The sequence below is a fragment of the Chiloscyllium plagiosum genome, unplaced genomic scaffold (genome assembly GCF_037043375.1).
Source record: "Chiloscyllium plagiosum isolate Xiang-an unplaced genomic scaffold, Cpla_swu_hap1 HiC_scaffold_53X, whole genome shotgun sequence".
Classification (NCBI taxonomy): Eukaryota; Metazoa; Chordata; class Chondrichthyes; order Orectolobiformes; family Hemiscylliidae; genus Chiloscyllium; species Chiloscyllium plagiosum.
In genome coordinates, this window is record NW_028270191.1 from 25352470 (window position 1) to 25378240 (window position 25771).

General features: G+C 41.5%; 1 protein-coding gene across 2 annotated transcripts; it reads left to right on the forward strand.

Annotated features, from left to right (window-relative positions):
* Nucleotides 1-51: 51 nt before the first annotated feature.
* Nucleotides 52-23587, forward strand: tspan31 (tetraspanin 31). Of its 2 annotated transcripts, none has more exons than XM_087985514.1 (6): nucleotides 52-193; nucleotides 4346-4513; nucleotides 6154-6234; nucleotides 8173-8313; nucleotides 9329-9436; nucleotides 21332-23587. In XM_087985514.1, exons 1-6 carry the CDS (start codon nucleotides 131-133, stop codon nucleotides 21404-21406), a joined length of 636 nt encoding a protein of 211 aa, XP_087841640.1. In that variant the 5' UTR covers nucleotides 52-130; the 3' UTR covers nucleotides 21407-23587. The 2 variants fall into 2 exon arrangements, with proteins under 2 accessions (XP_087841640.1, XP_087841641.1); XM_087985515.1 differs by having other exon boundaries at nucleotides 21262-21397.
* Nucleotides 23588-25771: the final 2184 nt, after the last annotated feature.

The following is a 25771-nucleotide window of genomic DNA, read 5'->3' on the forward strand; positions in this document are numbered from 1 at the left end:
CGAGTACCAATGATTTGCGAGAGGTGGGACTCAAACTGCGTCGCGAATGACGGTGGCATCGGGGCCTAAGAGATATTAGCAAGTGGCTGAGAGAAAGAAGCAGTTAGCAGATATACAGGCGGCAGTGAGAATGGTTTGCGGTGGTTTCACCTGTTCCAAGAATGCGCTAATTGCTTTAAATGTCGTGTACATAGTAAGTGGAGCGGGTACGAGGGGAGGGGGTCGCGTTGTGTCGCTGGAAGTTTGTGTGATCTTTAAGCTTCTGAGATAGCATTTGGACCAAACAATCCCGACTAAGGATCCAGAGCATGCGCAACAACATCCTCCACCAACTGTGACATGTAGCAACAAGAAATACCGGATCCGAGAACGTTTACGGCGCGAGAGGCCGTTTGGCTAATCTTGGTTGCTGGTTTTCGGCAAGCAAATCGTTTCCACTCCTTCACCTTTTTTCTCGCAGCCTTTTTTTTAAAAATATACTCAAATAATCCAGCTGCATTTTGAAAGTTACGATTGAACTGCTTCTGTCATACGCTTGTAGTAAATTCCAAATTCTAACCACTAGCTCTGTAAATTGTTTTTCCTTTAGTCAATTATGGTTCCTTTGTCTTCACCTTCAGTTGGTGGTCAAGAACCAGAGAACAATGGAAATAATTTCTCTGATCACATCTGTATAACCTTTTATTGATTAATCCACATTTGTCTAATTGGATGTTAATTGTGTCCTGGATTATTATTTCTAAACGTTTTCCCAGTGCTGAGGATAAAAAATCTTTGCTGGATTTATTTCTGAATGTTATTTTGAACATTTACAATTCTCCATTTATTTGGCATCAGTGCAGTAACTAAGGAAAATTGGATGACATAGCCAGTACCTTTGCAATTTTCACTGTTCCCTAAATATCCTAGAATGCATATGATCTGATCTTGGTGTACAGCCTCTCTTTCTAATGCCTTATGCATATGTCATGTATTTCTCAGCCTGAGCACACTACTGCTGATGAAGCACTTTTAAAATGTAGTAATTGTTGTAGTGAAGGAGTCAATAAATGTTGTAGCTTAATCAATTTGAATTAGAACATAAAACTTTACAGTGCAGAACAGGCCCTTTGGCCCTCGATGTTGCACCGACAAAGAAGGTGGAATTTCTAACATATGGGTTAGTGCTTCTATGTTGTAATATTTCTTAGATTGATTAGATTGCTTACAGTGTGAAAACAGGCCCTTCGGCTCAACAAGTCCACACCAACCTGCCGAAGCACAACCCACCCAGACCCATTTACCTAACACTACGGGCAATTTAGCATGGTCCAATCACCTAACCTGCACGTTTTTTGGATTGTGGAAGGAAACCAGAGCACCCAGAGGAAACCCACAAAGACACGGGGAGAACGTGCAAACTCCACACACAGTCACCTGAGGCAGGAATTGAACCTGGGTCTCTGGTGCTGTGAGGCAGCAGTGCTAGCCACCGTGCTGCCCTAAATTGATGCATTGGGTATATACAGTTTATGGAGAATGTAGATTTTGTATCCATTTGATTTACAACTTTGATTCAACCTGATGAGGTAGTTTGATATTTTATCTGCTGACAGCCTGTATAGTTCAAAGACCAGGGACTGTCCTAAAGAAGACTGTGAAACTGGCATGTTTTGACAGCTCAGCAAGTTTGTGTGGAATTAACTGAGGTGAGGCTGTCAGTTCTGTCCCTGCTCTGTGCTGAGTTGGCTCAGCTCAATTGAGGCAGTGGTAGGCATGCTGCAATTGGCCTTAGTACCCATGGGTTAGGGAAAATGGACTTGCTGATTGCTATTACCCCTGTTGAAAGGTCAGAAGTGGACACCAAGTAGCCAGTCTTAACTATAATGTATACTGTGATCAAATAGCTTATCAACAGTAACTATTAATAGCACCATTAATAGTTCGGCAAAATATGAACAAAGTTGAACTAAGCTTTCCGACTGGTGATTGGAGTGTGGCATTATACAGTTTGTTTAACACCAGTCAGAATAATTGGTAAACTGAGCTCTATTCTTACATGTAGTTTCAATGCTATGATTGCCTTGTGATGCACTCTGGTTCAGATAATCCTATACCCATTATTGTACTCTCACTCTACCAATTCATGGTTAGGTCAAACATTGCTTCAAATTTTTGCTATAATGTTAATGGATGTTTTGTTATATCACAGCTTTTCCCTTGGAAAGTTGAAAGACCTGGTAAGGGAAATACCCTTCCTTTCTGTTTGGAGTTGTGAATAGTTATATTAAAAGATCAATGTGTTATTATTTCAAAATCAAAAGTTCTGCAGCTGTGGATAAGCTCTGGTGGTTATTCAAATTTCCATTGTTAAATGAAAGATTCAAGAGGTGCCATTTGGTGTATAATGTCACCTTGAGCATTTTGACTTAACTTATGTCTGTGATTGCATCCTCTCCAAAGAGGTAGCTGTAAAAGAATGGAACTGATTGCTTGCTGTGAAGAGGAAGCAGTCAGGTGTATAATTGCATGAAAAAGACTTAGCAGGACTCAACAAAAGAAAGTCAGTAATTTCTGTTCTGTATATCTTGTCATTCTTTTGAATTGTGAAATTTGGTTATATTCAAAGATTTGTACATTTTTTTTGAAACACAAGTTTTGGACCCATGTGGAAATCCTCATGGCTGTTGCAATCTTAAAGAAGGCAAAGGACTTATCATGGCACAAAACAGTTACATTGACCTTCACAAATGTTCACATGTACACTGTAGCAGTTTGATAATGGAATCACCACTGCAATACATGTATAATGGGCACTATATTTGAATGCCCCCAGACCTCATTCATTTGACTTGGACTGATCCTTAATTTCTAACTGGATGCCAACATTCTGGTGGCCTTATTGCATTGAAATAGCATCAAAGCTGAAACAAACATCCACACTTTTAGCACGCACTTAAAATATACTTAACTGAGTCATGGTAATGACTACTTGCATTTTCATAGCCCCACCAAGCTTAAAGAACATCCTAAGACCATCAGGAATGTAATTTGTCAAAAATACCCGAATGGAGATTCCAGAAGGGCTGAAGAAAGTCTTGGTAAAAGTGATGTATTTTTAAGAGGAGAGGCAGTTTGAGAAAGAAATTCCTGATTATGGGGCCCAATGGCTAAAGGTACAGCCACCAATGGAAAAGAGGAGGGAGTAATTATGACAGTCAAATAAAGGAACAGAGTGTGATGCTGGGGAGCTGTAGGCCTTGAGGAGTTGACAGAAATGAGGGAGCACTAGGATGAGAATTTTAAATCTGAAGGCCAGGAGACAATGAAAGACAGGCAGATCAACAGCGACAAAACTGTTGTGGTGAATGGAGACCCAGGCTGAGGAAGTTTGTCTTTAGTTTGCAGTTGTAAGTGATACACTGAAGTTGTGACTAGCGTAGCTGAGACTGTGGTTACAAATATAGATAGGATAGGCATAGATTTTATGTGGAGAGCAATTTTGCATAAACAAATCGGAAAACAATGGAAGATCTAATTACGAATAAATAACTACATTTAAGAGATTTCTTAACACATTAAAGCAACTCTTAACACTGATTAGGTTTGAATGCTGTTTCATAACTCAAGGCATTAGCCTTTGCCTGGTCAATTTATGCAATATGGTGATCTTGGGTGTTTCAAATGCTTAGCCGTGTAATTGACATTGAGGCTGGAGCAAAGGATCGTACTTTTGCACAGTCATACAACAATGGTTTGCATTTCTATAAGTTCTGTACTTTAACACCAACATCTCAAGGAGATGTACTAGGTACAAGAGGGATAAGCAGGTTTGGCTGAAAATCGACTGTACATAATGATAAAGTGGATGGAACATACAAGAGACCACTATTGGTGCGTCAAGTCAGATCATGGATCATGTAGACTGGAGAAAATCTGATTCATTGACTGATTCTGCTCTGCTGGATTGGGGTTGGTGGTTAGGGTACCATTACTGATAATTTCTAATCAAACTGTTCAGGGATGTTATTGCACCGAGAGCAGATGGGTTTTGAACCCAGGCCTCCTGGCTCAAAGGTAGGGACTGCACCATAAGAGCCCATTTCGGCCACCATTACTGGCCTTTGCCTTGGTTTGGTGAGTTCTTTCTTAGTCTAGTGACCCCTGTTGAAAAGTGTGGTGTGGATGCCTGATGACTAACCAGTGACTGCACTGCAAAAACTTGTCATAGTTGTAAAATGTTTTGGGAAGTCTTGAGGACTTATGACACTTGTTCCTTTTTTTTTTAAGCATGTCAGTGCCATTCCAGAATACAGTGAATTGCAATGTTATTTGGACATAACACTTATTCCCCTTTCTCTTCCAGCTTGTTGGACTCTTACTTATCGGAGTAGCAGCATGGGGCAAAAGTTACGGCATTGTTTCCAGTATAAACATCATTGGTGGAGTCATTGCTGTGGGGGTCTTTCTGCTTCTCATTGCTGTTGTTGGACTTATCGGAGCAGTCAATCACCATCAAGTCATGCTGTTCTTTGTATCCTTTTGCTGATTTTTTTGGTTTTAAAAACAAATTGGGAATGACTCTTAAGATATTCTTCCATTTTTAGCCAGATAAATTGATGTCCTACTCCTAGGTCTTTGCCACAGTGAACTGCCTGCAAGAAGCTTAGTAAAAGTGATCTTTGTTGCTTCTCTGACTCACGAGTGTGGTGCTGGAAAAGCACAGCAGGTCTGGCAGCATCCTGCTGGATGCAGAAATCCTGATGAAGGGCTTGTGCCCAAAACGTCGATTCTCCTGCTCCTCGAATGCTGTCTGACCTGCTGTGCTTTTCTAGCACCACACTGTCTCGACTCTGATCTCCAACATCTGCGGTCCTCACTTTCTCCTAGCTTCTGACTCGTGTGGAGATGCCTAGTCTGTACTCACCACTTACAGGCAGGGCCTAGGCTGTGATTAGGATCTTAATTCTGTACATTTCTGTGGCAAAAGTAAAATGCAGAGATAATATCTAAAGGATAACTGAAAAGATTAGCACTGACTCTTGCTTTACACTTTGTGTCAAAAAGAACCATGGTTGTATTCAAATTGAAAATCAGGCTGATTATTCTGACACCAGTAATCCTGAGCTGCGTGACAGGAGCAGCTTTTGTGAGTCATGTGCTGCATGAATAAACTGGGAAGCAACTGTTGTTTCTTAAGCCCTTGTCAGAGGCACTCTCTCAGTATCAAACAGATGCCCTGGGATAGAGTGTACTACTGATGGTATGGCTGCCACCCCTAGCTTTGTTCGGATTTTGGTGGTATGGTGCAAGAAATGAGTGAAATATTCATTGTATGTGGCCACCTTGCAAGCCAATGTATGGGGAAAGTATTGTGAGCTGCATTGATTGAAACAATTTCAGATGATTTCATGCTTGCTGCCAAATTACTCAAGTGTGCTTGTTTGCTGCAATATTCTTTCCCGAGAGATATTAATATATTTACATTAAAACCTGCTGCTAAAGCTGTACCTTTGGGAATATAGTTAAGGGACCAGTTTACTTAATGAAGTGCATGAATAAATATTAAATTGCTTTTAAAGGAAGAGCTCAGACCCTGGCACACTTCAGTCACCATGTCACTGCATGTTAAAGTCTATTTTCCGTCTGTAACAGATTGCAGTGGTGGTATTGCAGTTGTTGAGGGGAGCCAGCAGTTTGGATTTAAAGTACAGGTAGTTCTTCTATAATGCGATGGCTGCATTTTTGTGCAAGCCCATGTTATAGAAAAATCACACTTTAGAAACAGTACTTAGTGTTGGCGATATCACATTACAGCAAACACACATTTTAAAAGTCCGCACTTTAGAAAGTGTCCCCAATTCGTCAATTGCATTACAGCAAATTCACATTCCAGCAGAACAGCCTGTACAATGCTGGAGCACTGTAGTGAAAGCTCCAGTGCTCAAGCCCTGCAGTTAATCTATATTCTGTCTGACCTGAGTATACTTGATTTTGCGACAAAGTGAAAACAACAGGCAAGTATTCAGTTCACTTCATAAATGGAAAGTGCCTCCTGAAGGAAATATCAGAAAGAAACCTTCACAAAATGCATGTTGTCATCTCAATTTTTACAGTAAATTTTATTTTCATTAATTTTCCCACCTTGTTTCCTTGACTTTGCTTTCACTCCAGTACATGGTTATTTTATTCCTGGTCTTTTTAATTCAGTTTGGAGTCTCCTGTTCATGCCTGGCTCTTAATCGAAGTCAACAGGTACCCTTGGCTGTATCACTACCAATGCTTTGTGATTTCTCTTTGAAAAGGCCTAGCCTGTTGCAATTTTTCATTGGGATGTCAGTGTCACTGCATAAACTAGGGTTTATTTCACATCGCTAAATTCCCTGGAGAAGGTGGTTGTGAGTTGCCTTGAACTGCTGCAAATCCTAGGAACAACCAGGATTTCGACCTATTGACAATGATATAGTCCTGAGTCCAGATGGTGTGTAGCTTGAAGGGGGAACTTGGTGTATGGCAGTGTTCCCATCCACCTGCTACCTTGTCTTTCTCAGTAGTAGAGGTTGTGGATTTGGAAGGTGCTGTCAGAAGAGCCTTGGTGAGTTACTGCAGTACATCTTATGAATGGTACACTCTGCTGCCACCATGTATTGGATGAGGTGCTAATAAAGTAGGGCACAAGCCCTACTTGAATGTTGTTGGAGCTGTACTCATCCGGGCAAATGGGGAGTATTCCATTATACTCCTGACTTGTGCCTTGGAGATGGTGGACAAGCTTTGGAGAGGTAGGAGGTTAGTTACACATCACAGAATTCCCAGTCTCTGACCTGCTCTTGTAGCCACTATATGGATTGTCTACTTCAATTTCTGGTCAGTGGTACTCTCAGGATGATGATAGTAGGGGATTCAGCAATGGTAATGCCATTAAATATCAAGGGACAATGGTTTGATGTGGTCATTGCTTGGCACTTGTATGATACAAATGTTATTTGCCATTTATTAGCCCATGGCTGGCTATTGTTCATATCATATACTGCATTTGAACATGGATTGCTTCAGTTAGTAAGGTGCACAAATGACACTGAACATGGTGCAATCGTCGAAAATTCACACTTCTGACCTCATGATGGAGGGAATGTCATTGAAGTAACTGAATGTGGTTGGGTTTAGTTCACTACCTTGAGGGACTCCTGCACAGAGGATTACAATTGACAAAAAACTAAACTGGACCAGCCACACACATACCATGGTTACAACAGCAGGGTAGATGCTGGGATTCTGAGTGGGGGTTCACCTGCCTCCTCACAACCTGTTCAAGGCACAAATCAGGAGTGTGAGCACTAGCTTTGAGCGCTGTTCCTTCATCTGGTGGTTGTGGTGACCATCTGATGAAGAAGCAGCTCCAAAAGCTAGTGCTTCCAAATAAACCTGTTGGACTATAACCTGGTGTTGTGATTTTTAACTTAGTAATGGTGCTATGAAATTAGCATTGATTGTCATAAAAACCCATCTGGTTACTGATTTCCTCCTTAAGGAATGAAGTCTACTGTCCTCACTTGGTCTGGCCTCCATGTGACTCCAGACCCACAATGTGATTAACTCTGACTCTGATTCTTAATGGTCTTCAGAAATAGCCTAACAAATCACTCAGTTGAAGCGCAGTTAGGGATGCCTACAAATGTTGGCCATTGCAATGATACCCACATCCCATGCAAAAAATTGAAGATAAAAACAAAATTTAATACCTCCCAACAGCATAGTATTTCATCAGTCCTGCATAGGTGTGCAAACCTAGATTGATGGGCTTACACCCCCAGATTGGGATCTTGCTTTTTCCTCCTGATTTTTCCAATCAGAAATGGAACTCAAAATTAAGTAGTGGTTAAGCAGTCAAAATAGGCAAATAGTCAAAACAACACATGCCAGAGCAGACTTGGGGGTGAATTGCCTACACCTGCTCCTAGTTCTTATGCTCCCTGAAGTGAACTTCTATAACGAGCTGTAGGAGCTTTGGGAAAAGAACTCGCATCACTGCTCCAACATGTTGGTCTTGAACTAAAATCCAAACTTTGTAGGTAACCTCACTGAAAATCCACATCACCTACTTGGAATGCTGCTACGTTTAAGGTCATATGGTAAACTTCAAAAGTGACTTATCAGAAATCAGTATGTTATGTGACATTGATTTTTGTTTAGGAGCATCTGCTAAAGTTGACCTGGAACGGAATGTCAAATACAACCAGACAAGATCTAGAACACCAGCTGAATTGCTGTGGATTTATGAATGATACAGAGAATATTGCCACCTACTTGACTGATCATTTATTGTGTAAAGAAGTGAGTAATATTTCTTGGATTATTGATGACATTCAAAATCATGTTGTCAGCAAAGTAAGAGTTTCCTGCACAACATTGAAGGGTAATATTCAGTATCAGGCATGGTATATACTTGCTGCTTAGAATTTCGAGGAAATGAATATTAATGCATCCCATCAATCTATTTGTTCTCAGAAATATGATATTGGGGTCTTATTCATTTGAATTTGTGAAATTGGCTGTGTAGAAACAAATAATTCATTATTACAGTTTGGCAATGTGTTCAGGTTTGAACTAACTTTCACTCACTCTGATGGTGCTATTAGAGGAGAGAGATGGGGGTGGGAGTGTGGGATGTTTAGAAAGGAGAAATGATCCTTGGAACTATTCCTGGTGACAAAATGGATTGGTGACCTAGGCACAGATTTCCGGTCAGTGGGATAAATGTAGGTATTTCCCTGAAGCAAATGTTCTCCTTAGTTGAAGGATCTGTAACAAGGGAAAGGCAGGAAGTTTAGAGGGGATTTGAGGAAAATATTTTTCACCCAGTGAGTGGTGAGAATCTGGAATACACTGCTTGGGAGGTGGGAAAACTCTAACCTTTAAAAATTATGTAAATCATAGCTTTGAAATGTTATGACATTTCAAATACTGGGCCAAATGCTGGAAAGTGGGATTAATGTAGACTTAGAGTAACTTTTTCTTTGTTGGTGAGGATTCAGTGGGCCAAAGGGCCTCTTCTGTATTCTGATTATATGATCTATGATTAAATATTCCCAAAGTTAGAACGTGCTTTTCTGTGTAACTTTCTACCCTAATGCTGCTCAGTGAGGCTCTTGCATACTAAATAGAACTGAAGCAGAAGGTTAATTTTTGAAAGGAAACCCTTCTAGTTACTTTACTGAACAAATGTAACATTCAGAAAATAATTAACTACTACATAGATGTTGCTTTATTAAAGAGTGTCTGTGTAACCTACCTTGTCTAGTGAAAATATTTTCAAATTTTCCTTTAAATGCTGTTTTTTTTTTGACAGCACTGCAAACCAAAAGGTTGTAAAACTTGTGGGAATGTCATGCTGACACATTCTGGTCAGGCTCTAAGGATTCTGGGTGGAGTAGGGCTTTTCTTCAGCTTCACTGAGGTGAGGTTTGTTCTATTGTAAAGTAACATTGGTTTTGCTTCTTCTGAAATGTCTTGTGAAACTATAATTTTCTTTTTTTTTTAAGAAAAGGTTTCTCATCAATTCCACTGAACCATTGCAGTTCTTTGTTCTGGGTGTGAAATCCTAAAGCGCTCAGGTGCTGCATAGTCCTGCTCTAGGCAATAGTCCTGCCTTGGACATTCTGGTTCTTCTTTAATAAATTTCTTTACACAAGTATTTCTCTAAAATATATAGACAACACTCTGAAAATCTAGTTCTTTGGCATTTTTCCACTTATTTTATGATGTGGGGATATCAATAAAGGTTTCTAATGAATAAATCCTCCTTGCATATTTGCATCAGAAGTATAATGGAAAATATATGGTCTTTCTAAGTTTTCTAATTGGTCATATGGCCAAACCTAGGATCATGGGAAGACAATGACCTAGTGGTATTATCGCTGGACTGTTAATCCAAAAACTCGGGTAATGTTCTGGAGACCCAGATTTGAATCCAGCAATATCAGATGGTGGAATTTGAATTCAATAAATATTTGCAGTCAAGAATTTGGTGGCTCAGTGCCAGGGACCCGGGTTCAATTCCAGTCTCTGGCAACTGTGCAAACTCCACATAGACATTCTTCCTGTGTCTGCGTGGGCTTTTTCTGGGTGCTCTGGTTTCCTCCCACAGTCCAAAGATTTGCAGGTTAGGTGGATTGGCCATGCTAAATTGCCTGCAGTGTCCTGTAATGTGCAGGCTAGGTGGACTAGCAATGAGGAAATGCAGGATTACAGGGATGGGATAGGGGGTGAGTCTGGGTGAGATGCTCTTTAACGAGTCAGTATGGACTTGTTGGGTTGAATGGCTTGTTTTGACACTATAGGGATTCTGTGATTCTAAATTATAACCATAAATCCATTGTTGTTTGTCAGAAAAATCCATCTGGTTCATTAATGTCCTTTAGGGAAGGAAACTGCTGTCCTTACCTGGTCTGGCCTACATGTGACTCCAGACCCACTGCAATGTGGTAGACTCTTAACTACTGACTGTGCAATTACGGATGGGTAATAAATGCTGGCTTAGGCAGTGACTCCCTCATCCTCTGATTGTATTCAATCTGTGCACAAAACAATAAAAGCAATCTGGGTAATTGTTAGGGTGGTGACTGGTAGAGAGATTGGAATTAGCGAGTTTTGAGAAGACTTGTAGCTCAGGTTGAGGTTCTGGATGTAGGTTTGCTCGCTGAGCTGGAAGGTTCATTTCCAGATGTTTCGTCACCCTACTAGGTAACCTCTTCAGTAGACCTCCAGGCGAAGCACTGCTGATGATTTCTGCTTTCTATTTATATGTTTGGGTTTCTTTGGACTGATGATTTTACCTAGTAGGGTGATGAAATGTCTGGAAACGAACCTTCCAGCTCAACAAGCAAACCTACATCCAGAGATTGGAACGGCAAGGGCTGAGTGGTGCCCTGAACCTGAGTGACAGTGACAGCCTGAAATTAAATAGCATCAGTACAGGATCAGTGTCTGACCCAGACCTAGGAACTGGTCAGTGTTAAGTATGTTATTTTGACCTTACACCAGATTACCAAATTATGCTATGATCTGATTATGGACCAATAATGTCTTATTTTAAATTTGGCAAAAGGTGAAATCCAGTGGACTGGCTAAGAGAATAAAGCCACAAGATTCCACTGTTTTGAATAAACTACAAGTTAGAACAGTAGTACAAGAAATTATTACATGTATAACTTTCTCAATTAGAAGAATTAACATATGGTAAACATTGAATAATATACAGTGATCGCACCCCATAGCATACATCAAATAGCAAATGCAATCATAACAGTTACCACAGATTTCTCAGTAATTCCCCTCCGGATATTAATGGCACTGTGGGATATCAAATCTCATTAAATTTCAAGCAATTACAATTCTTCATTGATCCTGTCTTAACTCCCTCTTGAGCTGTTCCATAATTGTCTGTTTCAATGGTTGCCCCTGTTCTAATTGATCACGTTTCTTTCCTAAGTTTTATGCCCCTGAACTCAAACTACACTCCAGTGCTCATTCATGATCATAACTCCAGCTCTTCACTGACCAGTAACTTTACAAAGTCCGTGGTGAAATAACTCCCCATAGGCCAGTATCCTGTCACCAAGTGACCCTTCATTTATGCATGGAGAGTCCTCTGCACGGATCCAGCTCCCTCAGAGCCAGCTCTGAGTGAACAGAATGTCTGATACTCCTGTTATGTCAGCCAGGGCTCCCTGATCGGGGCTGTTAATCTGGTCCAATCAGGGAACTTATTCTGAGGTTCATCTGGCTGACCTCGTTTATAATTACTACACCTGGGACTTTTCCAAAGCTCCACTCCAGTTTTATGAAGCAAATATTACTGAGTGTTTTTCAGCTCCCACATTCTGCTTAACTGAAGTATTAATGCTTACTGGCTCCTTCCAAGCTTTCCTCCAACACAATCGATCACCTTCCCACTTTGACTCCAACCCTTAACTACTTTGTCATTTCTGTCAGAACGCTGACTGGGTGATCGCTTTGCTGAGGACCTTCGGTCTGTACGCAATCAGGTCCTGAACCTTCCCGTGGCTTGCCACTTCAACACACAATCCTGCTCCCATGCCCACATGTCTGTCCTTGGCCTGCTGCAATGTTCCAGTGAAGCTCAACGCAAACTGGAGGAACAGCATCTCATCTTCCGACTAGGCACGTTACAGCCTGCCGGTCTCAACATTGAATTCAACAACTTCAGATGATTATCCCATCTCGACCCCTCTGTTTTCATTCTGCTCTGTAATTTTATTGTATCTTTTCCAGCATTTTCTCTTTTTTGGTTCCATCTCGTTTAGAACTATTCTGACAGCAGAAGTTAGTTAGCATTGGGGGAATCACATGACCACATAGGATACCATCAATAATTATTCAAATAAGCCAAAGAACATCTTTTATGTCAGCTGTGACTGCATAAGTAGCACTTCTGCCTCTGAGTCAGAAGATGGTGGATTCAGATTCCACTCCAGTGACATAAACATATCATCTAAACTTTGGCGTAATGCAGTACTGAAGGAGTGCTGCACTGTCAAAAGTGCTATCTGTCAGATAAGATATTAAACAAAGGCCCTATTTGCCTTCTGCCAGTCATATAAAAGATCTTGTTTGAAATGGAGAACTGTTCTTCCTGGTATCCTGAGCAATGCTGCATCAGGAATCCATTCCTGATGAAGAGCTCTGGCCCAAAATGTTGATTCTCCTGTTCCTCGGATGCTGCCTGACCTGCTGTGCTTTTCCAACAACACACTCTTGACTCTGATCTCCAGCATCTGCAAACCTCACTTTCTCCTAACATCATCAGTGAGCCTTTAGATGAAGCGCTGGTGGTATGGCCTGCTTTCTATTTATGTGTTTAGGTTCCTTGGGTTGGTGATGACATTTCCTGTGGTGTTTCCTACATTACCTCACTGCCGTGTTTCCTACATTATAATATCACACTTCAAAAGTACTTCATTGGCTGCAAAATGTTTTGAGATATTCTGAGATAACGAAAGGCATGATAGAAATACAAGTTTTAATTTCTCCCCTCCGTCACTATGCATGCAAGGAATTAGTTTGATATTCATCTCTTCAGGAAATATACAACCAGTCATAAATACAGAAGGCTAAAAATATCTAGAATTTTCAAAAAGTACAGAAACCATGGAAAAGTAAAAACCTGCATTGTACATGGATGTACCAGAGATGATGCTAATCATATCTGAATTTAATCATAGGGTAATGACCCAATGAAAATTACAGGCTGACAGCACAAGGAAACATTTACATAATGCGTAAAAATAGAAGATTACATTCCATGGCACCGGCATTAATACTTCATAGGATACCCAATAGCAAACAAAATTACTTTCCAAATGCTTCACAAAATATGGCAAGACTTCTCAAACTGGGCATTGGGACTCCAAGGTGAGTTTGTGAGTTGAGATTTTGCGATCACAATGGCTAGCACCCCCTTTTTACCCCACTCTCACCGGTCTTCTCTACCACACCTCTGCTTTGCTCGGTTTTCTCCTCGCACTTCTCAGGTTTTACCAAAGAGCCATGACAATTGTCAGTCCTTGATATGAGGGAAAACATTTGGGGAGAACTGAAGTACAGATTAGTAAGTAGAGGTCTATAGGGCTGACTAGGAGAAAATGAACACTGCAGATGCTGGAGATCAGAGTTGAGAATGTGGTGCTGGAAAAGCACAGCAGGTCAGGCAGCATCCGAGGAGCAGGAGAATTAACATTTCGGGCATAAGCCCTTAATCAGGCTGACTGTAGAACTTTGCAGGGAAAGAATGATGTCATAGAGTCACAGAGACATAGGTGCTGCAGCATTGAGACAGGCCCTTTAGCCCAAACTGGTCTATGCGGACCAAATGTCCACCCACAGTAACTCCATTTCCCTGCACTTGGCCCATCTCCTTCCAATCCTTTCCCATCCATGTATTTGTCCAAATGCCTTCTAAATGTTATGTACCCGCCTCAACCACTTCTGCTGGCAGTTCATTCCATATGTGTACCACCCTCTGTGTAAAAACGTTGCCTCTCAGGTTCCCTTTTATTAAATCCCCTCTAACCTTAAACTGATGCCCTCTAGTCCTCCATTCCCCAACCCTGGGAAAAAGACTGAGTGCATTCACCCTATACATGCCTCTCATAATCTTATACACCTCTATAAGGTACCCCCTCAGTCTCCTACGCTCTAAAGAAAAAAGTCCTCGCTTGTCCAACTTCTCCCTATAACTCAGACCATTGAGTCCAGGCAACATCCTTGTAAATTTCTTCTGCACTCTTTCCAGTTTAATAACATCCTTCCTACAACAAGGTGACCAAAACTGAACACAATACTCCAAGTGCGGCCTCACCAACTTCCTGTATAATTGCAACATAACTTTCCAGCTTCTATACTCAATGCCCTGTCTGTCTGTGACTCTACTTTCAGAAAACTGTAAGCTTGAACTCCAAAATCCCTTTGTTCCATTACATTCCAAAAGGCCCTACCATTCACCATGAAACTCCTACCTTTATTTGACTTTCCCAAACGCAACACCTCTCACTTATCCATATTAAACTTCAATTGCCATTTCCTGGCCTGCTTCCGCAGCTGATCAAGGTCCTGCTGCAATTTCTGATAACCTTCCTCACTATCCATGATACCGCCTGATTTAGTGTCATCAGGAAACTCACTAATCATGCCTTGTATGTTCTCATCCAAATCGTTGATATAGATAACAAATAGCAATGGGCCCAGCAATGATCCCTGAGGCACTCCACTAGTCACAGGCCTCCAGTCCAACAAACATCCTTCCACTATTACCCTCTGCTTCCTACCATCAAGCTAATTTTGTATCTAATTTGCCAGCTCACCTTGGATTCCATGAGATCTAACCTTCCAAAGCAGCCTACCATGTGGAACCTTATCAAAGGCCTTACTGCAATCCATATAGACTACTGCCCTGCCCTCATCAACCTTCCTGGTCACTTCATCAAAGAACTTTAATAAACTTATGAGGCATATTCTCCCATGCACAAAGCCATGCTGATTGTTCCTAATCAAACCTTGGCTTTTCAAATGCATGTATATCTTATCCTTCTGAATCTTCTCAAGTAACTTATCTACTACAGATGTTAGGCTTACTGGTCTATAGTTCCCAGGCTTTTCTTTGCAGCCTTTCTTGAATAATGGCACAACATTCGCTACCCTCCAGTCTTCCGGGATTTCAACTGTGGCTAATGATGATGCACAAATATCAGCTAGGGCCCCCGATATATGATGAGTCAAACTTAATGAACTGCATCGACCATCAACATTTGCTAATGCCACTTAGATTTATTGATTTATTTGAAGAATATTTGCTAATGAGGGGTTCCAATGGATGAATTCCTCTGCAGCATCCTCAGACAGGACTTTGGAACCTGGCAAACCAAGGTATGAATTTGTTTAACTGACATGTAGACTGTGTTTGCCTTCTGTAATGGAGCGTGAGTGTGGCAGTTAAAACTGCCCAAGAAGAGGCTGAGTGACTTAACTCTTGTAGCCATCAAAGACATATCAGAAATGACTTCCTACTCAGATCCCTTGGCATCATGGTAGCCCACAAACCTACCAACACACTTAAACAGCGACTAATGAACCTAAAGGATCCATTAGATAGTACCAGCAAAACTAAAGTCATTTACAAGATACCATTACAAGAACTGTAAAAAAACACTACATTGGACAAACTAGCAGGAAACTTGCCACAGGATACATGAACACCAACTGGCCACCAAAAGACACTACCCACTATCACTTGTTTCTATACATATGGACAAAGAAGGGCATTACTTTGACTGGGATAACACACACATCCTAGGACAGGCAAAACAAAGACAATGAGAATTCTTAGGGGCATGGCATTCTGACCCCAGAACTCCATCAATAAACACATCGACTTAGATCCTATCTACCTTCCCTTCAAAAAAAGAACCAGAAATGACATCACCCACCTTAAGAAACCAAGACCTATAAATAGAAAGGCAGGACATACCACCAGCGCTTCACTGGAGACTCTCACTGATGATGTTACCCAGTATGGTGATGAAATGTCTGAAAACAAACCTTCCAGCTCAGCAAGCAAAATAAAATACTTATCTTGTAGCCATTGTATTTATATGGTAAGTTGAGTTTCTGATCAATAGTAACCCCCAGAATGTTGATAGTGGGGGATTCAGTGATGGTAACATCACTGAATGTCAAGGGGCAGTGATTAGATTGTCTCTTATTGGAGATGGTCATTGGCTGGCATTTGTGTGGTGCAATTGTTACTTGTCATTTGTCAGCCCAAGCCTGGATATTGTCCAGATCTTGTTGCATTTGGATATGAACTGCTTCAGTTTTTGAGGAGTCATGAATGGTGCTGAACATTGTGCAATCATCCCCACTTCCGACTTTGTCATGGAGGGAAGGTCATTGATGAAGCAGCTGAAGATGGTTGGGCATAGGACATATCCCCGAGGGACTGCTGCAGAGATGTTCTGGAGCTGATATGACTGAGCTTCAACAACCACAACCATATTACGAAGTGCCAGGTATAACTTCAACCAGTGGAGAGCTTGCCCCCTGATTCACAATCATTCCAGTTTTTCTCAGGCCCCTTGATGCCACACTCAGTCAAATGCAGCCTTTATGTCAAGAACAGTCTCTCCCATGTCACCTCTGAAATTCAGTGCTTTTATCCAAGTTTGAACCAAAGCTGTCATGATGTCAGGAGCTGAGTGGCCCTGGCAGAACCCAAACTGGGCAGCACTCACCAGGTGCTGCTTGATAGTACAGTTTATGATACCTTCCATCACCTTACTGATGATTGAGAGTAGACTGCTGGAGTGGTATTTCACCAGGTTGGATTTGCCTGCTTTTTGTGTCTGGGACATACCTGGGCAATTTTCCACATTGTTGGGTAGATGCCAGTGCTATAACTGTACTGGAACAGCTTGGTCAGAGGAGCAGCAAGTTCTGGAGCATAAGTCTTCAGTACTGTTGCCAGAATGTTATCAGGGCCCATAGTCTTTGCCGTATCCAGTGCATCCACCCATTTCTTGATATCACTTGTAGTGCATTGAATTTGGCTGAAAACTGGAACCTGTGATGCTGGGGACCACTGGAGGTGGCAGAGATGGATCATCCATTCAGTACTTCTGGTTGAAGATTGCTGCAAATGCTTCACCCTTATCTTTTGCATTGATATGTTGGGCCTTTCCATCATTGAGGACAGGGATATTTGGGGAGCCTCTTCCTCCACGATCTCTCCTCCACCACTATTCATGATCGGATGTGGCAAGACTGCAGAGCTTAGATCTGATCCACTGGTTGTGGAACTGCTTAGCTCTGTCTATCACTGGCTGCTTATGCTGTTTGGCATGCAAGTAGTCCTGTTTGGTAGCTTCACCAGCTTGGTACCTCATTTTTACTTATGCCTGGTGCTGCTCCTGGCATGCCCTCCTGTACTCTCCATTGAACCAGGGTTGATCCCCTGGTTTGATGGTATTTGTTGAATAGGGGATGTGGGGGGCCATGAGGTTGCAGATTGTGTTGGAGTACTATTCTGCCGTTGTTGATCGTCTACAGCGCCTCATGGATGCCCAGTCTTGAGTTGCTAGATCTGTTGCTCGATCTGATAGTGCCACACAACACGATGGAGATTATCCTCAATGTGAAGGCGGGACTTCATCTCCATAAGGACTGTGCAGTGGTCACTCTTACTGATACTGTTGTGAACAGATGCATCAACTGGACCTGCCACATAAACACAGTGGCTACAAGAGCAAGTCAGAAGCTCGAAACACAGCAGGGAGTAACTCACCTCCTTACTCCTCAAAGCATGTCCTCCATCAACAAGACACAAGTGAGGAGTGTCATGGAATACTTCCCACTTGCCTGGTTGAGTGCAGCTCCAACAACACTCAAGAAAGCTTGACACCATTCAGGACAAAGCAGCCCACTTGATTGGCACCACATCCACACTCATCCATTCCCTCCACCACTGATGTTCAGTGCCAGCAGTGTGTCTTTCCACAAGATGTACTGCAGAAATTCACCAAAGATCCTCAGATAGCACCTTCCAAAACAACAACCACTTCCATCTGGAAGGACAAGTGCGTAGATACATGGGAACACCACTGCCTGCAAGTTCACCTGACCATCCTGACTTGGAAATATATTGTGAAGAGAAAGCAGAGTTAACATTTCAGGTCCAGTGACTGTCACTCAGAATGGTTCTGAAGAGGTTACACTGGATCCAGAATGTTAATTCTGCTTTCTTTCCATGTATGCTGCCAGATCTGTTGAGTTTTTCCAGGAATTTCTGTTTTTGTTTCTGATTTCCACCATCTGCAGTTCTCTGGTATTTTGGGAAATATATTGGCTTTCCTTCACTGTCACTGGGTCAAAATGCTGGAATTCCCTCCCAAAGGGCATTGTGGATCTACCTGCAACACATGGACTACAGCAGTTCAATAAGGCAGCTCATCACTACTTTCTCAAGGGCAACTTAGAAAAGGCAATAAATGCTGGCCAGCCAACTATACCCACACCCAACAAGTGAATTGAAAAAACTACAATGCAATGTTTAAGTTTGAGAATCCTGGGCAATCACCTTCAGCATGCTGAAACTGACATGGCAAACATGTTCATCAAAGGACGTGGAAGGAGGTGTTCAGACTCTACCATTATTAAATTTGATATTGAGTCCTGAAGGCTGCAGGGTCCTCAAGTGGGAGATGAGATACTGATCTTCTAGCTTGTGCTGAACCTCGCTGGAATAGTGCAACAGGTTCAACACAGAAATGTGTTGGTGGCATGTTGAAGTGGCAGGCAACGGAAAGCTGGGGGTCATTTTTAAGGACAGAACATAGGTGTTCCGCAAAGCAGTCACCCAGTCTGTGTTTTGTCTCCCCCATGTAGAGAAGTCTGCATTGGGAACGAGGAATACAGTAGAATAGATTGAGTGAAATGCAGGTAAATCGTTACTTTACCTGGAAGGTGTGTGTGGGGCCTTGGATAGTGAGGAGGGAGGTGGTAAGCAGGCAACTGTTACACCTTCTGTGATTGTATGGGAAAGTGGGGAAGTGTTGGGAGTGGAGGAGGAGTGGACCTGGGTACCCTGGAGGGAATGTTCCCTCATAGAATCATAGAATCCCTACAGTGTGGTAACAGGCCCTTTGGCCCAACAAGTTCACACTCACCCTCTGACGAGTAACCCACCCAGACCCATTCCCTATCCTATTATCCTATATTTACCCCTGACCAATGCAGCTAGCCTACACATCCCTGAACACTACGGGAAAACTTAGCATGGCCAATTCACCTAACCTGCACATCTTTGGACTGTGGGAGGAAACCGGAGCACCCGGTGGAAACCCACGCAGATAGGGGAGAATGTGCAAACTCCACACAGATAGTCGCCCACGGCTGGAATCAAACCCAGGTTCCTGGCGCTGTGAGACAGCAGTGCTAATCACTGGGCCACCTGGCCACCCCTGTGGAAACAAAAATAGAAATTGCTGGAAAAACTCAGTGGGTCTGGCAGCATTTGTGGAGAGAAATCAAAGTTAACATTTCGGGTTGAGTGACCCTTCCTCAGAAATGTGGAATCCCAGTGGAATCCCTGCAGAATGCTGACAATGGAGGGGAACAGAATATGTGTCGTCCCATTGGAGGTGGCAGCTTATGATCCTTTGGATGCAGGGGCCAGCAGGGTGGATATTGAGGACCAAGGGGTCGATATTGAGGACCAAGGGGTCCCCATTGTTGTGGGAAGGAAGAGAAGGGGTGAGGCCAAACATGCAGGAAATGGATTGGACAAGGCCAGACAGGTGGAACACCTGCAATGTTCTGATAGTTCAATGCATTGAAGTCAGATGTGAGTGCTGTGTGCTGGGGTAACTGAGAAGTGCACGAAGTAACCACAATGGTACCAGTTAAGTTCCAGGTTGATTTCAATCCAGAACAATGTTCAAGGATAGAATCCTGCGACATAAGCCCAGAGCCATCCAACTACTCTTGCTTTCCCTGCAGTATGGCTAAAAATCAGCACTCCTAAAATGGATTGAATGAACCTGTATGTCTGTCTGTCTCTCTCTCTCTCTCTCTCTATGGCCTCGGAACTACTTTTCAGTGACCCTGAACCTTTCTGAGTAACCTTCTGAAATTTTGCAATAAGCCCCATCCCTATCAAGGGGCAGAACTGAATGTGCTGCTGCACAAGTCTTAGAACTTTCTGTTCCCTCGAATGTCACAATCTTGCTGTTTTCACAGCATGCTGGCTTCCAGCACAAAGGAGAGGATTCTTCATCATGGGAAATGAAGCTCCAAATGTCAACCTAACTTTGAACAAAGCTGTGGGAAATTTACAATGAGGGGAGTCTTGAGGGCCTATAGGTATTGCAAAATAAAACATTTACCAATTTAGTATCCTTGGTAATAGACTGCAATTTCATAATAAATTTGATTTATTCACCATTTTAAATCCCTTGGTCATTACCAGTGAGGTGTGGCTTGAAGGTCAGTTTGCAAGTTTTGAGAAGATTTGTAGCTCCAATTGAGGTTCTGGATGTAGGTTTGCTCATTGAGCTGGAAGGTTCACTTTCAGATGTTTTGTCACCATACTAGTAACATCTTCTGTGAGCCTCCGAATGAAGCACTGGTAGTGTTGCCTGCTTTCCATTTATGTTTGAGTTTCCTTGAGGTGGTGACATCATTTCCTATGGTGATGTCATTTCCTGTTTTTTTTCTCTCAGGGGGTGGTAAATGGGATCCAAGTTAATGTGTTTGTTGATAGAGTTCTGGTTGGAATGCTGAAAGAAATGACATCACCAATCCAAAGAAACTCAAATGTATAAATAGAAAGTGGGCCTCACATCAGTGCTTCATTCAGAGGCTTACTGAAGATGTGACCTAGTATGGTAACGGAATGTCTGGAAACTAACTTTCTGCTCAGCCAGCAAAACCACATCCACAAGGTCCGTTTCTCCATAGAGAACTGTTAATGATCAAAGCAGCCCCTTGAAATTTGCAAAAATAACTGAATTATAGGTTCTCTAACTTCTCATTTTCAAGCTGTGGGTGATTGATTGGTGTTTAAACTTTGATATGATCTGAACCCAGTAATCTGTTTACTGTGAAATAATTGCTGTTGGTTGTTAATTGTTCTTTGTGTATGCTTTCTCCAATATTGTCTTCTGACATCAATATTCAGTGTATTATTTGTGTTTTGATTTAACATGCCAGTCAGCAAGAATGAAAGGTAGGTGGAAGATATCAGTACACTAATGTTCCTTCTTTGTTCCCCCAACCCCAGATCCTTGGAGTTTGGCTAGCAATGCGTTTTAGGAACCAGAAAGACCCTCGAGCAAACCCTAGTGCCTTTTTGTAGAACTTTCACCTTTTCTCTGCACTGTCATGACCATTGTATCCTCTAGCTGCTAGTCAAAAAAATTTTCCCAGGGATTATTTTCATCAAAGCTCATATGTATATGGAAGACAGAAGAGGATTGTCTGCTTACCTTCACTAATGCATGATGGGATGGAGCAAACTAGCCAGACTCTCTTTGAATTATCATGATGCCACTGCTGATGAGATTGTGACGTTTGGGTTGTACTAACTGTACGCTTCGTCCTTGATGTGAAGTCCCTGGTTGTGTGACAATGTTTGAGTATAAGAACCAGAACTTGAAAAATGTGCAAAATGTTGATACAATTTTTAAAAATTTGTCCAGAACATGCTGTTTGTTTATGATATAGTTATATGTCAGGGTAATAATGCATCATTACAGCTACTATTAATGTTTACCCAGATTTTAGACTTGCTAATTGGGGGCAGGAGAGAAACTCCTTTTTAAATAAATGTTTTAATTGATCACGCCTTTTTAATTTTACAAGGATCCCTTTATCAGAGTTTAAACTTGGTTTTAATTTTTATTTTAATTTGCAATAGCAGAATGAGGAGGTGGAGCTGTACTGATTTCAAATTCTCAGTAGATGCCTATCTTCCGTATTGCTGCAACTTTGGAAGTGAACATTTTTGCTGAAGTTTTGTTTGTACACAAGTTCCATGTCTTTGGCTGCACATTAAAACAGAAGCTAAGTTTCCACTTTACTCTAGGCAATGGCAAGGGGCATGATTGACATTCTGCCCAGTCTGGGAGTTGCGCTACTCTTCCGACTTCCTATGGGATAGTCATTAGATTTGTAGCTCCACCCTATCTGGCAACTACAATTCAGCAGAATGCCTTTGAATTAGGGTCAGGGTGAGTAGGAGGGAGAAAAATATTGAAGAGTCAAAAGCTTTTTTTTGCCTAAGACTTGGTTCAAACTACCTGTCATAAGACTAATCCATATAATTGTCTGGCTTTGGTGTTTAAAATAGTTAAGTCAATACCGCTGTAATGTGATGTACCATAATACTTCCAGTCTTTTGTTGTTCTTCCTAATTGTTTAAAGAAGCATTCTAAAGATGTGTTGGAACCATGTCTGATTTTGTATATCCAGGATCACAGTGCTGAAAGTTAAGCCCACATTTCTGCTTTTCCTGTAGTAAAGACCAATGCTCCGTACCAAATTAGAATGCAAGGTGATGGAGGACTCTTCTTGAGTTATGAACAAATTGCAGCATCAGTATTATAGGGATTCTATATTGTACTTTAACCAAGCTAATAAATATGATCACCTCATCCAAAATCCTGGTTGAGAAATGTCCGTTGCCTACACCTCTTTTATGATATGCCACCAATTTATGTGAACAGTATCGACACACAACTAGAGAAATGCAATTGCCAAACTTAACATTTCTAAATCCCTTCAATTAACATAGGTAAGCTTTAATTCTATTAGTTTTTTTTTGGTTAAAAATAAACACCTTGGTGAATGTTTTCAATTTTCCTTTTCACTGAGGCAGCTAAACTGTTTGTAAAGTGGATTCTCTCATGGATTAAAAGTTTGAAATAATGTGTGATGATGGATGTGGAGTATACATTCGTACATGCTGTTTAGAAATTACCTAATTGGCCTCTTACCAAGTTATTTAAATGTTCTTTGTTTAATTTTATGGAAGAAAATGTTAATACTCCCTTAATTTACTTATACATTCAGTAATCGTTACAGTAATGTAGCAGTTATGTAACTGAATTGGTAATCTTGAAGCTTGGGCTAATAATCGCACCATAATAGTTGTAGAGAATCTGAATTTAGCTTTTTATTTTAAAAGACCTCCAGTAAACGTGAGTGCAAAGATATCAGACTGAGTTTTTTTTTAAATGGTTCACTAATGTCTTAAGGACAGAAACCTACATTCCTTGATCAGGCCTCTAATACTTTGATCTTGGCTGTGGCTAACCTCAACACATGGTGCTACATGCAGCAGTTCAAGAAGGCAGGCCACCATTATCCAGTGCACCTAGAGATTGGCAATAAATCACTTAAATTAAGCCAAACTTGGAATAATTGCTAATCCTTTATTCAGGATGTTGTGTACAAATTGCATGAAATATTCTGTATCTTCATGGGTATTCTGTACTGTTTTAGTCATGAAATTATACATTAAATTCTTTGAACAGTTCACTGTTGTCAGACTATTTTCTGAAACTGAGCTTGCACCTCCGCTAAATGTTCACTATACATTGCTAAGTTAATTTTTTTTTTAAGATTTGAATAGAAAAGTTTCAAAGTGAAACTAAGGAAAGAGGTGTTTACTTGAGACTCAAATGTACGCTGATGTGGGAATCAAGTCTATATCTGCCCCATTCGTAGAGCTGGGCTGTCTATTTCTTAATGGTTTTCCACGTTAAATTGAGCTTTAGCAATGTGTTTGCGATTCAAGCAAACTTTGCTCATGGCACTTTGGGCTCATCACCACAGTGAACTTACAGTTCCGTGTACTGATTTTAATTGAATGCACTTGAATGCTGGAGAGAATCCAGCAAAAAGGCATGAAAGAGATGGAGTTCTTAATTCAATAAAAAAAAAGCCTGATGGTGACCATGGAACTGCTGTTGATTGTGAACCAGATGGTTTTTAACAACAATTGTCCTTTCTTTGGGGAAGAAAATCTGCCATCTCTACTAGGTTTGGCTGACTCTGAACTGCCCTCTGGGCAATAAATGTTGGACTAACCAATGACACTCTCATTCCATGAGTAAATCATTTAAATGATGTCCTGACTTTTTTTTTATGTTGGCAATAAGTTGGCATGGTGTGGGCTGCAGTAAAAGTGGATTTAGAAAGTGGAGGCAACTTGAAGTTTAGGCTGTCTAGTTAGTAGACCTAGTATGTGCCAGGCTAGAGGTTCTCAAACAGGAAAATGTGAATCTTGCTATGTCCGTCGAATTCTGGCCCAGTGCTTCTGGAAAAGTGGGCAGGATCAAATGTGTATGGTACCTTGGTGGCTGAAATCTCTTGGTAGTGGAACTCCTCTGGCCTTGTCCTTTGTCTTTGAATTTAAAATATTACATATTGTTCATTGCAAAATTTGTAATGGTACCAACAACCTGAATAAGTCTTTCTGAAATATGGACAACTCTCTTTTATTTTAAATAATAGTGGCAAACTATAAAGCCCTTAAGGGAAACTCTTGGGTAGATTCTAATCAATGAAAGTCTGGTTTGCTATTTCAGCATAATCTGGATTTTACAGGATCACCAGGTAAATGACAATGTTTTATTGTATAAAATTGAGGAAAGATATTTCTGCAAGAAATGCTTTAATTCACCAATAATAAAAAAAAATGTAGCAATTAGCATTATCACAACGTGGGGTAACAAGCTCTAGCAGAGCGCTTTAGGGAACATCTCTAGGACACCCGCACCAATCAACAACACTGCCCTGTGGCCCAACATTTCAACTCCCCCTCCCACTCAGCCGAGGACACTGAGGTCCTGGGCCTTCTTCACCGCCGCTCCCTCATCACCAGACGCCTGGAGGAAGAACACCTCATCTTCCGCCTCGGAACACTTAACCCCAGGGCATCAATGTGGACTTCACCAGTTTCCTCGTTTTCCCCTTCCCCCACCTCACCCCAGCTCCAAACTTCCAGCTCAGCACTGTCCCCATGACTTGTCCTACCTGCCTATCTTCCTTTCCACCTATCCACTCCACCCTCCTCTCTGACCTATCACCTTCACCCCCACCCTCCTCATTTATCTCTCCACCCTGCAGGCACTCTGCCTGTATTCCTGATGAAGGGCTTTTGCCCAAAACGTAAATTTTCCTGCTCCTCAGTTGCTGCCTGAACTGCTGCTTTTCCAGCACTACTCTAATCTAGAATCTGGTTTCCAGCATCTGCAGTCCTTGTTTTTACCTAACAAAAGTACAAATTCAGAGTTCTTTACCCTACTTGCGTTGTGAGGTGTAAACCAAAGCTGGAATCTTCCCATGGGAATGTTTTGAAGGAGTCCCAGCAAGAAGGAAAACATGAGATTAGATTATGGTTCAATTAAACTCTGACGAGGAAGTTCAAGGAAGCTTGCTATTAAAATAGAAAACAAGATTAGAAATAAACAGGAGTATCTAGTTCTGCTAGAAGTTCTAAGAAATACACTTCACAATTATCGCTAAACATGCTTTAATTGGTGTATATGATGCTCCAGTTTCATGGTAAAGCTGTTTTGTTACAAAGTGATGCTAATGTTATATTTTATTTCTCTTCTAATGAAACAGATTGGTAAAGTTGCATTCTATGGTAAATGGCAGGAAGTGGGTGCTGACTCGTCAGTCTCCCATTCTCTAAAAGGGAAACTGAAAAACC